Raw genomic sequence first — 14847 nt, forward strand, 5'->3', positions numbered from 1 at the left:
AATTTGACTATAGGCACAGTGATGAAGTAGAAAAGTTCTTGTTATCTATCTACTGTCCCTAGATTTTAAAATAGTTATAGTACGGGATTTTATATTGATATGATTAAACTATATGAAACTAGTTGACAAAAGCACGATTCTTCTCCAATTGGGGGGGCGTTTTAATAATGAAAACTCTTCTTTCGTTGTTAGGAAATAGTTAAGCTTATTGCAAAACATTGCTATACTTTTTCACTTTAGTTCCTTGTAGTATTAAAGAGTTGCTTTGCTTCAACTTAAAACAACAATTTTGCTCTCTTTTTTTCATTTGATATTGCTGTAATTATTCTTTTTGTCATTTACTTTTGAGCACTTAAAAATAATATCGTAGTTCGTTTCATAAACTAATAGGGTCAAAGCTTGACTATTGAAAATGTAAGTTTAAGGAGCATAATAAGAAAGATGGATGCTAAAAGTAATGCTATTATTAAACCAAGATTTTTTTTTTTTTTAAAAGCGGGGTCATTTATCTTGTAGAGTAGATATTTGATAAAATAGTTGAGTTGGGTAAGCTGATTGGAATGTTACTGTTATAACAAAAAACAATGTCTAAATCTAATGATTTGTCAAAATTTCTCAAAAGGAGGAGGAGGAGGAGAGTCCGGAGCCAAAATGGCATATTTTTACAGCAATTAGACCAAAATAGGCTGTCTTTTTTTTTTTATACCCAAATGGGTATTTCGTTGATCATTCAACGAAATACCCCAGTTACTGTTCATAGCAGCAACTCTTTTTTTTTTTTTTTTTTTTTTTTTTTGCTATTTCGTGGATTGTTCCACGAAATAGCTTTTTTTTTTAATTTTTTTTTGCATTTCGTGGAACAATCCACGAAATAGTTTTTTTTTTTTTTTTTTTAATTTCGTGAAAAAAATGATTTTTTTTTTACATATCATGACACAATCCACGAAATAGATGTTTTTTTATTTTATTTCGTGAATAAAAAAAGAAATAAGAAATTATAATTTTTTTTTTGTTTTTGCATTTCGTGTATTAAAAAAAGAAATAGGATAAATTTTTTTCTAATTTCGTTCGTATAAAAAGGAAATTGGAAAATATATATATATATATATATATATATATATATATATATATATATTATTTCGTGTATTAATGAAGGAAATTGATTTGTTTTTTTATTTTTTTTGCATTTCGTAATCTAATGAACGAAATAGGTTTTTTTTTTTTTTTTTGTATTTAGTGAATAAAAAAACGAAATAGGAAATTATATACATATATATATATATATATATTGCATTTCGTGTATTAAAAAACGAAATAGGAAAATAAAAAATAGGAATATATATATATATATATATATATATATATATATATATATACATATATTTCATTCATGTACCAATGAAATAGGATGAATATATATATATATATTTGTGTTTCATTTATAAAAACATTTATATATTCACGAAATAAAAAAAATCTTATTTCGTTTTTTAATAAACGAAAAAAAAAATAGTTGTAAAGTCAAGACATAACTTTATTTTAATTATAAATATAATTCTAAAAACTATAGGGAGAAAAACTAGTCGTAAAGTCGTCAAACTTTAGATGGTCATAACTTTGCGCTCGGACGTCCGATTTACGCGATTTTTTTTTTGATTTTGGGTATTTTTCCGAGATCTATGCACACAAACTGCCGCAAGGCGGTTTGGCCGAGCCGATTTTTAAAAAAACGCCTTTTATCACATTCAATTTCAATTTTTCCCCAAATTGGCATGAAATTTTCAGTTTTATTTACTTATAAGATGATGATACGCAATAGATTTCAACGTAAAAATCCAGGGATAATGTATCTGTGAATGTCAATTTCACTTCTGCGGTTTCAATTTTTGAAAATAAAGCTGACTAATTTTCTCGATATATAAAGTTGACTAAAATAACCTTACAGTTAAACACTAAGTTTTTTGAAAAATATATTTTAAAAAAATTAAAAAATGGCTTTTAATCAATTTGGAATATATATATATATATAAGATCAATTTCAAAAATATATAAAAAAACTGTTTGTTTTTATATTTCGTGGATTGTTCCACGAAATGCAAAATAAAAAATTAAAAAAAACAGTTTTAAATTAAAAAATAAAACAGTTTCGTTAATATAAATAAAACTGTTTTTTTTTTTTTTTTGCATTTCGTGGAACAATCCACGAAATATGTTTTTTTTATTTTTTTATTTTGCATTTCGTGGAACAATCCACGAAATATTTCATTGGTACATGAATGAAATATATATATATATTCCTATTTCATTTTTATATAAACGAAATGAAAATAAAATTATTTTCCTATTTCGTTTTTTAATACACGAAATGCAAAATATATATATATATATATATATATATGTATATAATTTCCTATTTCGTTTTTTTATTCACTAAATACAAAAAAAAAAAACCTATTTCGTTCATTAGATTACGAAATGCAAAAAAAATAAAAAAACAAATCAATTTCCTTCATTAATACACGAAATAATAAATATATATATATATATATATATATATATATATATATATTTTCCAATTTCCTTTTTATACGAACGAAATTAGAAAAAAAATTATCCTATTTCGTTTTTTAATACACGAAATGCAAAAACAAAAAAAAATTATAATTTCCTATTTCTTTTTTTATTCACGAAATAAAATAAAAAAACATCTATTTCGTGGATTGTGTTAAAAAAAAAATCATTTTTTTCACGAAATTAAAAAAAAAAAAAAAAAAAAAACTATTTCGTGGATTGTTCCACGAAATGCAAAAAAAAAAAAAAAAAAAAAAAAACTATTTCGTGGAACAATCCACGATATAGCAAAAAAAAAAAAAAAAAAAAAAAAAAAAAAGCTATTTCGTGGATTGTTCCACGAAATGCAAAAAAAAAAAATTAAAAAAAAGCTATTTCGTGGAACAATCCACGAAATAGCAAAAAAAAAAAAAAAGAGTTGCTGCTATGAACAGTAACTGGGGTATTTCGTTGAATGATCAACGAAATACCCATTTGGGTATAAAAAAAAAAAGACAGCCTATTTTGGTGTAATTGCTGTAAAAATATGCCATTTTGGCTCCGGACTCAGGAGGAGGAGAAGGAGGAGGAGGAGGAGAAGGAGGAGGAGGAGGAGGAGAAGAAGAGGAAGAGGAAGAAGAAGAAGAAGAAGAAGAAGAAGAAGAAGAAGAAGAAGGCGAAGAAGGAGGAGGGGGGGGGGGGGGAGGGGGGGGAGGGGGAGGAGGAGGGGGAGGAGAGGGAGAAGAAGAAGAAGAAGAAGAAGAAGGTGAAGAAGAAGCAGAAGGTGAAGCAGAAGAAGAAGCAGAAGAACGTCTATTTGTTTCAACTATGGTTAACTTCTGATTCCCTCCCTCTCATCTATTCCTCTTTCGTCAATTTCAATGATGTCTCCATTTACTTCCAAGTTTACTTCCGAGCTTTATGGGTCTATTTCTCTGAAGACTTTTTAAAAAGAACGTCAATTTTAGGCTTATAATTTGAATCATCTTTTCATTGGAAAATTTGATTAATGTACAATTCGTACATTGTAAAAATATAGCTCAAAACTTACACTGTAAAAATACAGCCTAAAAATACTTTTATACAATGTTATACGCTTATATACACAAGACGGGTTATATACACAAAATAAGGTGTATGAAAGTGTATAATGTGTAGGTATATACATTAAAAGATATAATTTCACAATATTATACACGAAAATATGAACTTATACACATTTATACACAATTATACAATATTGCATAAGTGGGTATAAACATAGATCTAGACTGATTCTGAATAAAAATTGCACTTTTATACAAGACAGATACATTATGTATATAGGCGTATAAAAATGTGTAATAGTGTATGAGAGGTGTGTATATGGTTGTATACACACCTTTTATACACTATTATATAGAAACTAACTCCAACATGACCAACGATAGAGTAGCAGCAACTACCAGCCATCGCCGGAGTTTCGTTCTCAAACGAACTCCAACACCACAAACGACGTCCGACGAGCGGCAGCGGACTTTCTCCCTCTACGATCATCTCTATCTCTCCCTCGACGAGATCACGCCAGAGCTCCGGCGAAAACCGCTAGCCACACCACCTCGCTCACCACCACTAGATCTAAGCAGATTTTCTGGTGATCGAGAGAGAGGAGGCGCGACAGATATATATATATATATATATATATATATAGAGAGAGAGAGAGAGAGGAGAAGGAAGAGGGAGTGGGTCATTTTTTTTACGATTTAAAAATATGGGCCAATTTTAATAGCGTTGTTACTCTAACTAACATATAGTGTAATTATTTCTTTTTTAATTTATAGGAGACGTGATATGTTCGAGTTTATTTCTCTATTTTTTGAGATGCTGAAGGATTTTCATAATTCAATTTCACATTCTGTGCACAAAACATCCTTATATCATTTAGGACAAGATTTTATAATACAATGGTTTGCAACTATCCAAGATCACGTCATCAAATGATGCCTTCATGGGCTTTAAATATTTGGGAACAATGAAAAACCGACAATTACCAAATCTATAAAGAGCAATGAAATTGTCACGCCCCGAACCATGGCCTGGACGTAACACGGCACTCGGTGCCTGACTACATGTGACCGAGCGAACCACATGACTTGCTGAATCATCATGATGCATAACATAAGCGGAATATAACGTGAATGCATGATGAGCCTTTATAAAACATAATAAGTCATAATACTTAATAAAGTACTTGTTTAAACATGAGTGAGCCAAAATGGCTGTGCGACTTCGATTATCTGACATGACATAACTGTCTGTTCTAGTCTATGAAACCTCTACCATGAGTCTGACTGAAAAACATACTTACTGCGACAAGGCCCCCAGCATACCTTTAGATGCATAACTAATCATAAGATAAAAGTTGACCAAACCCCGAATGAGATGGGGCTCACAAATAAGCTGATACGAATGCTGTCCTACTGAGCAGATGTGTCGTCCTGTATATCAGTACCTGCATCGTGAAATGCAGGCCCCCGGGCAATAAAAAGGGGACGTCAGCACATTGAATGTACTGGTATGTAAAGCAACCGGAAGAAACAACATGGAACATGGAATAACATAGTAAGAACTGAAACTGAGTACTGGAAGCATGAGATAGTCTGTAGTAATCTGTAATAATCTGTAATAATCTGTAATACCGACATAAACCACCACGGGGAGGAGCGTGGAGTCTGATCTCTGCCCGATCAGCTAAGCCATCTCGTACCTTGCCGGGGCACGAGACATGAACATAACATGAATGGATCCAAATCCCTCAATGGGGAACATATAAAGGAATCGTCCTACTGGGCGGAGCGATTCTTATCCTACGTTGGCATACGTCGTTTCAGGCTATCTGAGCCTTCTCGGTATTATTACAACTCCCGAACATGAAAATAATATAGTTGGCTAAGAAGCCCATGACTTTCGTGAATTAACTTGTACCTGTCTTGAAATCATGATTTCACGAAAGGACTTGTAAACATATTTTCATGAAATAACTTGTAAACTTGATCATGAGAAATACCATAATGCATAATCATACGTTTGTAGCTGACTTGAAAACATGCTTGTAATTTGTAAAATAACATTTTACAATTTCATATAAACATCATGAGAACACATGAGGAAGAATTCATGATTCATGGATTAAGCTAGGATTCCTAATGTCCGAAATGGAGGTTTAGGAACACAATAACGAACATATATACGGAATTCATGTACATACATACATACATACATAATTATGGGCTACCAATACATTGGGTTTAATGCCCTAGGAGTTGAACTTCATATAATTTACTAAACGGATCATGGGGAAGAACATAGAAGTTCCCACATGTGGATGGAAGTTCTACATACCTTAACCTTCCGCTTTTGGGCGTATCACAATGTCCTTCACCCCCTTCAACTTCAATCTATAGCATACAAGTCATAGTGATTCTATATTAGCAACAATATCCATGTTTTGTTCATCTAAGCATTTTATCAAACACTTAGTGGGCATGAAGCTCTATAACCCCCATTAATGGTGTTTTCTTCACCAAATCCCCATTCTTTTACTTCTAACAATTTCTAAAGTCTCAATTAGATGCAATTAACATCATTCTTCATAATCCATATGAATACAACAATCCCAAGTCATCAATCCAACAATTCTAACATAGTTCATATAATCATCTTCAACAAACCCAATTATTATACTCCCAAGAATTCATCAATTCCTAACTATAAATGATTGGGGAGTAGAAATATTACCTTTTGGGTAGTCACCACGAAATCAACACCCCCAAGTCCGATCTTGGGCTTAAAATGACGACAACGACTTGTACTACACTTTTTCCTTCACGAGCTTTGGGATTCGGGGCCTTAAACTTGGTTGATTTTCTACTTTCTCTCTCTAATGTCCCTTCTCTCTCACTTCCTCTCTCTAAAATCTGAGTTTTGGAGGAAAAATGGGCTGTTAGGGTAATATTTTCTTTATATACCAAGGGGAAAATGGGTTGACCCAACTTGAAAACGGGTTGGGACCTTGCTGTCTTAAAACGTCCATATATCCTTATCCCGACGTCTCCTGTGAACCCACAACCTATGGTTGGACAGGTTTTTCAATTATCTACAACTTTCGTTCTTTGAGTTTTCCCAAATTCCCAAGTTATGATAGGGTTATGGCCTCCCGAAGTCAGGTGACCCGAAACGTATATACGGACCAAGATACGGTCACTGTTACGGTCCCGTAACACGAGATACGGATCGTAACTTGGTACCGTATCTTGGTGAATCTTTCCAGTGAGTTTCTGGAAATTTTCGGGACGTTACGGTCCACTGTTACGGACCGTAACACGAAATACGGCCCGTAACGTCGCCGTTACGTTGGCAGAATTTCCAGCGAACAGGCTTCAGTAAAATGGGCATAACTCTTTGCACAGATGTCCGTTTAACCCCCGTAAGATACCGTTGGAAATATATTTCAAAGGGCTACAACGTTCATCAAGGAAGTTTTCTCAAAGTCCCAACGGATTTTCATGAAATTTGACTGGAAGTCAGACGTATCAAAAACTTAGCCGATTCTATAGGATTTCAAGTGCCTTACTATTAGCCATATTGAGACGATCATATCTCCTTGCTCCGATCTCTGATTGGCTTGATCCTTATATCGTTAGAAAGGTATTTCTACATACTACAACTTCATTGATAGTACCTTCCAAAATTCCAAACCGGTCAAGGAGTTATCGCTGCCCGAAATAGGCCTATCAACCATTTTCGCAAAACGTTCAAACCTTCCATGTTTCCACTAGAACTCTAATGATATGAGCTTAAACTCAGTCCCAAAATGCGGGGTGTTACAGAAATGGGAAGAAGGAGAGAACGAGATCGAGAAGAGGATAATAACATGAGAGCTCTCGATTTTGAAAAAGCAAGGAAGAAGAGAGAAGAAAGTGACGAAGGTTAAGAAGACAAATATTTGGTCTGGATTTTGGAAGAAGGAAGATAGAAGTAAGAGAGGGAAGTTAATCATGGTTAAAACAAATAGATCTTGTCCATTTAAATTACATTCGGACACGTGTCAAAAATCAAATGCTCCGCTGGACAATACCGGATGGAAATGTACTGGACTGGATCTTAATCCGAAAAACTGTGGGCTTTCATCTGGGATTAAATCATATTGATAAGCCCAAAATGTCCAAGGATCAAGTCACAATTGGGTCATACAATGTGAGGTGTGATGCACAGCCCAGTGCAATATTGGCCCACTGTTGCTTTCTGGGCCTCTGTACAAATCCAGTGGGCTCCATCCATTTTGGATTCATTCAATAAGCGCACAAATATCCGATTTTCAAGTCTCCATTTAAGTTGTAATTAAATTGAATTTTGTTTTGCAAATATGCCACTTTGGAACTACTTCACGCATACGAGACCGAGGTTACAAAAATTCGAGTATGAGATTTGACAAACTCCTGAAATATTTTGTCTGAAATGTGGCTTTGTCAAGGCTAAACATCATATATTTTTGCTTGAAGTTTGACCTAGCTTGCCAAGATCACTTTTGAATAGTTTTCACTGAAATTGTGGCCTTGTCAAGGCCAAACTTCTCCAGACGTTTTGGCATGAAATCCGGTTTGTAGTCACAAATGTTCTTAATGCCAAATTGAGTGCAAAGTTATAGCCACGTGAACTAATTAGTTAGTAAGTTCTTCACCAACATTAATTGTAGTGGGATGGTCGTGGTCCCTTCACTATTTATCAGAGGTCTCTGATTCGAGCTCCTGACATAGCAAAAATTCTTCAATTGCCTTCCTTAGCCTAATATAGGTTTAAAGGGGTGTATCAACCAATTTACTAAGTATTTTTTTTGTTTAAAAAAAAAAAAAACTTCTCTGCTTAGTATGATTGTCCAATTTTAGTAGTTTTTCGTTATTTTAGAAGTCTTTTATTTGATTTTCCTTTTATTTATGAACTTTCTTGGTAGTTGGTTGACAAGAGATAAGAGTTCTACTTAGATTTAGGATAATATTTTTTTGTGTCTTTTTCTATAGTTGAAGAAGATCATGTTATTTTTTGTTGCTTCTTTGTGTGTCAGGACCTCATTCTTTTTTTAAAAGAAAGTGGCAGCCACAAATTAGGTAAACGATGAAAAGAAAGCCTTCAATAAAGAACAATTAGTTGCATTTAAATGGAAAACTAAAGCTGACTAGCATTTTGAATGGTTTCTAATAATTATTTATCTTTAAACATAAATTACAGATTTCAAAAGTAAGTTTGAAACTTTTTCATAACAGCAATACATAATTTACAACTGCTAAAAAATGTCTTTCCTATCCGTTATCGGTATTAGCTTAGAGGCCTCGATTAATCTGATCTTGCACCGTGTAAAACTCATTAAAAGAGAACATGTTTCATTAAAAGAGAACATGTTTTCTATCAGGATTTTTTTTAATTTCGAAGGCTCGATCTAGAGACCGACCTCTCATATCCCATTTCACGACTTTAGTAATAAAATGTTAGTTCCACATCCAAGACAGGGACAAGGCCAAACAATTGAATGAATAGACCATGCTTTGTATGGATTTCACTATATGGCCTCAACCAATGGTTTTTGAGATCTAAAATATGGCTACAACAAAATTGAAAGGTAGTCAAATATTTAAATTAATCACATCTGCAATCAAATCAGAGTATTGTATTACTTCAAATAAAGGGCCTCAATCATTGCTTAATTTTCTAAGACTTTATTGAGATCCATTTCTTGTCTTGATGCCATTAGACAGCACAAAATGGACCAGAATTGAAGATATAATTCAAATGATAAGATTTAAAGTTAGTTTTTGCTAAAACACTTGATAGTTATTGTAGACAACAAATGAAAAAGTAACCTTGAAAATTAAAAAAAGCACAATACTCTCCTAAACAACAATATTAAACAGAAGAAAGGAAAAAAGGCATGAAAAGCCATAAAGGTAGGTGGCTCTTGTTCTTTTGTCCCCTTTTACATTTGACCTATATTCTTAGAATAGTAAGTAGCTGTTTTTTAACCTATATATAAGAATCCTAGGCTGATATTAATCCAACCTTTTTGAATTTTCACTCTTACACTAAGGTTCTTTCACATATGTTGATCCTTTAGACTTTTATTTCTCCATATTAATAGCGTTAAAGAAATTTTATTCAATCAGTTATTGGAGTCAGGAAATAAAAATTTGAAGAAGCAAAGGGATATATATATATATATATATATTATAAAAGATTAACCTATCTATGCAGTTTAATTTTTCGACTAAGGGATGTAAATTGACTCTGACAAAAAACTTACTCATATCAGGTGGTTACATCAAATCAATAAATATATGACATGTATTTGCATATAACTTTTTTTAGCAATTAACTATGATTAATTAATTTATATTTTACTTTATTATAGCACTTAACCATAGTAAATTAAATTCGTATGGGGTAAACAATGAATAAGTATATTTACCATCGATCCCTTCTTGGACAAAGATGATTATGGCACTGCAACTCAATGGATAATGAAGGGTAACTATTCATAATGAGTAAAGTAGAATCAGTAACTCTTGAAAATATAGTAGCTAACCTGTTAGCAAAAATTAAATTAGAGTGCCACTGTAAATATTCTATAGTACATTGTAATCTGAGAAATAAAACAAGAATTATGTTCTATGAACTATATCAACTTTTGATTTATGAACAAAAAAAAAAAAAAAAGTTGTGCAGAGAAATTATTTCTTCTTTTTGGACTTGCCATTACAGAACAATGAACCTAAACCAAACAAACAAACAGTACCTTTAGAAATGTAAGCATGTGGAATGTTCAAAACAGGACTAACATGAACTCCGTTGCTATAAGATCTACTATAACTCTTCTTCAATGGATGTGATTGACCCTTCTTTGATGATGAATGCAATGGATGGCTGTGATTCAAAGATGAACAAGAAGATGATGATGATGATGTAGATGATGAAGATAAAGATGAGCTCTTTCTAAATACTTTTATTTGTTCTTTTTGTGAATTCTGTTTTTGATACATTTTTGGATTTTTTTGAGTTGGAGCAGAACCAGTTGAGTTACTTCTTGATAGAAATTGCAAAAATCCATTGTTTTGGCTATTTTGGTAATTCAAACTACTGCTTCTTCTGAATTGCCAAAATGGTTTTGCTTGTGGAAGCTTATCTGTTTCTTTTTCATCATCATCAAGATCAGTTGACAAGAGTTCTTTTAAACTCTTCTTTTTTGTGTCAATACCATTTTCAAGAACTGATTTTTCAGGCTGTTTTTGCAAAGATTTTTTTGGCTGTTTTTGCAAAGATTTTGGATCAGATTGGTTGATTTCTTTAAAGGGTGTTGATTTCTTGACTTCAACAGGTAGGATCTTGCCATTTGAGAAAAGTTCATCAGCAGAGGAGATTAGTGCTATATCTGTAACACAGAAATCAAAATCTATGGTTGATTCAAGAAGGAATGCATCTGATCTATAATGTTGTTGGCATTCAATTGGGATTCCATCATCATGAGAGAAAGAGATTCTTGGGCTAACATTTAAACTTGCAATCTCAAAACACACATCCACTGCCATGAATGGCTATTTTTAAAAGATTTCTTGATTTGTTCTGGTGTTGGTTCAACAGTTGCAGAAAGAGGCGGATTTAATTTATAAGCAAAAAAGATGGCCAAATAAAGGTGTAGATAATGATTGTATTGTTTGAGGTGTTGTTTGTGTAAGATTTTGGAGTCAAAAAGAGAGGGCTAAAAGAAGAAGGGGCGAAGGGAATGATTTTTTTTATTTTTTTTGTAGGAATGAAGAGTCAGCTTTTGCTTTTATATACTACTATGCTAAGGGGTGAGAGCATTTTCAAGATTCTATTATTGGTACAACAAAGTGATGTTGCCTAGACAATGGCTTGTTTCACTTAGGAGTAACACTGAGATTGACATTATATGCTAAATGATCAAACGGAATATATATATATATATATATATATAAAAGTGTATCCAAGGTGTAGCCCAGTAATCTATGAAGTGAACGGAAACTAAAAAAATCAGATGATTTCTTCTAATTCGTCTAAATTTTTATGGACAAAGTTACTTGATGTTAATATTGGTGGGATGTAGTAGGCAGTTAGGGCGGATCTATAATGTAATATATGGGTTCACATGAATTCAGTAGTTTTTGCCTAGATTTTGTATAAGCGTTAAAAATCCACAAAAATATATAAATTTTAGACTTTGAACCCAGATATTATTATATTTTAACTTGACGCATTACCTAGATTTTGTATATGCATCTTGAATTCACTTTTAGTGGGCAGTGGCGGAGTCACTGTTGTCCAAGGGGTGTCAATGTATCAAATTGACATCACTTCGCTGGAAAATTCCACATTATAGCATGTTGCCCTTGATTTTCAATATATACTACTAACGTGTTGATCTCCTTGATTACTTTGTATGTTTACTTCTTTCTATTTTAGCTCTTTCTAGTAAAATTCTGACTACGCCCCTCATAGTAGGAAAAAAATAATCGAAATGCGTGTAAACTAGTCCAAACACTACCAATTATAAAAGAAAAAAAGAAAAAAAAAGGAAAAGTGATTGAATTAATTGGCTATTGCCACCGAAAGCCTAAGAGAAGGAATGAAGATTCCTCCACCTAATAGGGGGTTAAAAATTTCCCAAGAAACTTTACTTTTTGAAAATGAGAACAAAAGAGAAATAAGAAATGATTTAAAAGGTAAAACACTCTTCACCTTCAAGGATCTACTTCACTAGTGAAAGTGAAAATTACTCTATAAAAGAAACGCTGGCATTTTGCGGCAAATTAAATCTGGTGGGACCATATTACATTGGAAGAGTACAAATTATTAGGATGTCTTGTCAGGATAAAAGAATTAGAAAGATTAATCAAATCCTATTTATGGTAACTTGGAGTTAAATTTAAGGAACAATTATTGTTGCTGCAACCTTACAAGAATAATAAGAACTTGTAAGAGAGTAGTAACAATTTTGGTGGGCAACAATGCTTGAAACTGTTGGTATAAAAAGGTAGCTAGGTAAAATAGCGTAGCTAGAATTTAATTAAGAAATATAAAGAAATAAACACACAAATAAAAAGAAAAATGTAATATTTTAGTATTTATTGTTGATTATTAATAACTCATGCGACGTCCTAGATTAATTAAAACCCTATAAAATATGACAATTAAACTTAAAGATAACAAGTTTCCCAACTTATTTCGGAGCACTTTACAACCCCTAAAACGAAGATCCAAACATATATTTATACTTGATGTAATGAGACGACATTATTGTACGCTAAAAAAATATTAAGTTCTATATAAAATATTTATATTCCGACGTTTTGAAACGTGACTAATCTTCAGTCAAAGTACCAAAAAAAACTTAAAGACAACAAGTTTCCAAACTTACTTTGGAGCACTTTACAACCCCTAAAACGACGATCCAAACATATAGGCATACCTGATGTAATGAGCCGACATTATTGTACGCTAAAAAAGATATTAAGTTCTATATAAAATATTTATATTCCGGTGTTTTGAAACGTGACTAATTTTCAGTCAAAGTATGGAAAAAAGCTTAATTTTCAGTTTGATTTCCAAAGAATAAAGGCTGGGGTGGGGTATTTGGCTCTTTTACGCACATATTCTGTGCGTAAAAGGAACTTTAGTGTAAAACTACACTTTGGTCCTTTTACGCACATAATCTATGCGTGAAGCCTATTTACGTTTTTTTTTTTAATGGGTTATTTTGGTTCCAAAAATTTATTTTGGGGTTACAAAAATCTTGGGCTCGTACTTCTAAGATATATTGAATGTTTTTGTGATGACTCTTGGGAGGAGTAAAAATAGGTTTTAAGCCAAATTTTGCTCCAAGCAGGACGTAACAAATTTTGTGCATATTTATTGCGATTTAAGTATAGTTAGTGCCGACTTGGAGGGTTGCGACTGAAACTATCCCTTTTTGCGCCGACTTAGGAAGTTGTTACAAATAATCGTTACAAAAATCCTAATTTCTTGTAGTTTATATACACATCAAAGATATTTTTAATCATGTAGATACAATATAATTTTTTGGCGAAGGGTGTTTGGATGAACCTCCTTGCGCCCCACTAACTCCATTCTTGACTAGATGCATTAATCTTCCGCTATGCACTAGTTCTCAAAAGAGTAGAATTACATCGGATTTATTGAACATAACCATTATTGAAATAACTTATGTTATCATGTAGTAATAAGTTGCTTACTTCAATTTTTCAAGTAATAACTAGATGATTTGATAGTACAAAACTTGTGTTGATCTGTATTGTATAAAGGTTATAACTTTAGTTGAAAATGATGGGATGAGTGGAAAATTTTGAGTGAGTTGAATTTATGGACCTTAATTCGTGCATGTTGAAGGCCTAATGTCTGCTAAAACAGAAGCCTAGCTCCCTAATTGTGTTCTATGATTTGAAAAAACAAGACAAGGATGTATCATTCTGAAAGTGGAAGCAACAATGACATTTCTCCCTATGGTTTCAATTATGAGTAGAACAGACGTAATTTGCCTCACATTTACAACTTGGCTCGAGTTAATTTACTATTTTGATATTCCTTCTTTCCTTCTTTAGATAAATGGTATTGAAATTTTCTGAAATTCGATTAATTCAAATTTGTGTTGAGTAAATTTACTCAAAAGTCAAAAGTCTTTCTTCCAAAATAATTTTGATAAATTATTCGGACTATATATCGTCGTTTGATCAAGTTATTAAAAAGAGCTTGAACCGATGAATGTTACAAAAATCTGAAATGAAATTCACCCTTAATACAAAATTTAGGAAAAACACATTTTTTACGGAGTTAAGAGAGAGGACCAAAATAAGCTATATCCTTGCATTAGAACTAGTGACACTACTTTAATAGTGACTTATTGAATAGTATTGAGAACAGAGAATTTTTGGTGGAAAAACCTTTATTCCCTTAATAAACTCTTTGCCGTAAAATGACATATGTAAGTCATGTATTATAAGAGATTGTGAAAAGAATTAAATATGCTACTGAACTTAATAAAATGGCTCACATATGACACTCGTAGAAGTGAGTGAGAGGGGCAGGAATTATTAAGTGACAAAGGGTTTAGATAATGTCACGTAACAAAATTTGGTATAGTAGAGCTCTGTTAGTGATTAGTGACACGAATGAACCAAATGTGTCACGGCGGTGATATTTTTGTGCTCAACTATTAGCGAGTGTCATAGATAGACCATT

At 32.4% G+C, this 14847-nt stretch overlaps 1 protein-coding gene across 1 annotated transcript; it reads right to left on the reverse strand.

The window, feature by feature from the left end:
• Window positions 1-10100: 10100 nt before the first annotated feature.
• LOC132642780 (uncharacterized) lies at window positions 10101-11506 on the reverse strand. The gene has a single exon (XM_060359823.1). It carries the CDS (start codon window positions 11160-11162, stop codon window positions 10308-10310), a length of 855 nt encoding a protein of 284 aa, XP_060215806.1. The 5' UTR covers window positions 11163-11506; the 3' UTR covers window positions 10101-10307.
• Window positions 11507-14847: the final 3341 nt, after the last annotated feature.

This window comes from Lycium barbarum, chromosome 5 (assembly GCF_019175385.1).
Source record: "Lycium barbarum isolate Lr01 chromosome 5, ASM1917538v2, whole genome shotgun sequence".
Classification (NCBI taxonomy): Eukaryota; Viridiplantae; Streptophyta; class Magnoliopsida; order Solanales; family Solanaceae; genus Lycium; species Lycium barbarum.

What these genes read in the sequence shown, in the direction of transcription:
- LOC132642780 (XM_060359823.1), bottom strand. Translation starts at nt 11,162, where the DNA reads ATGGCAGTGGATGTGTGTTTTGAGATTGCAAGTTTAAATGTTAGCCCA.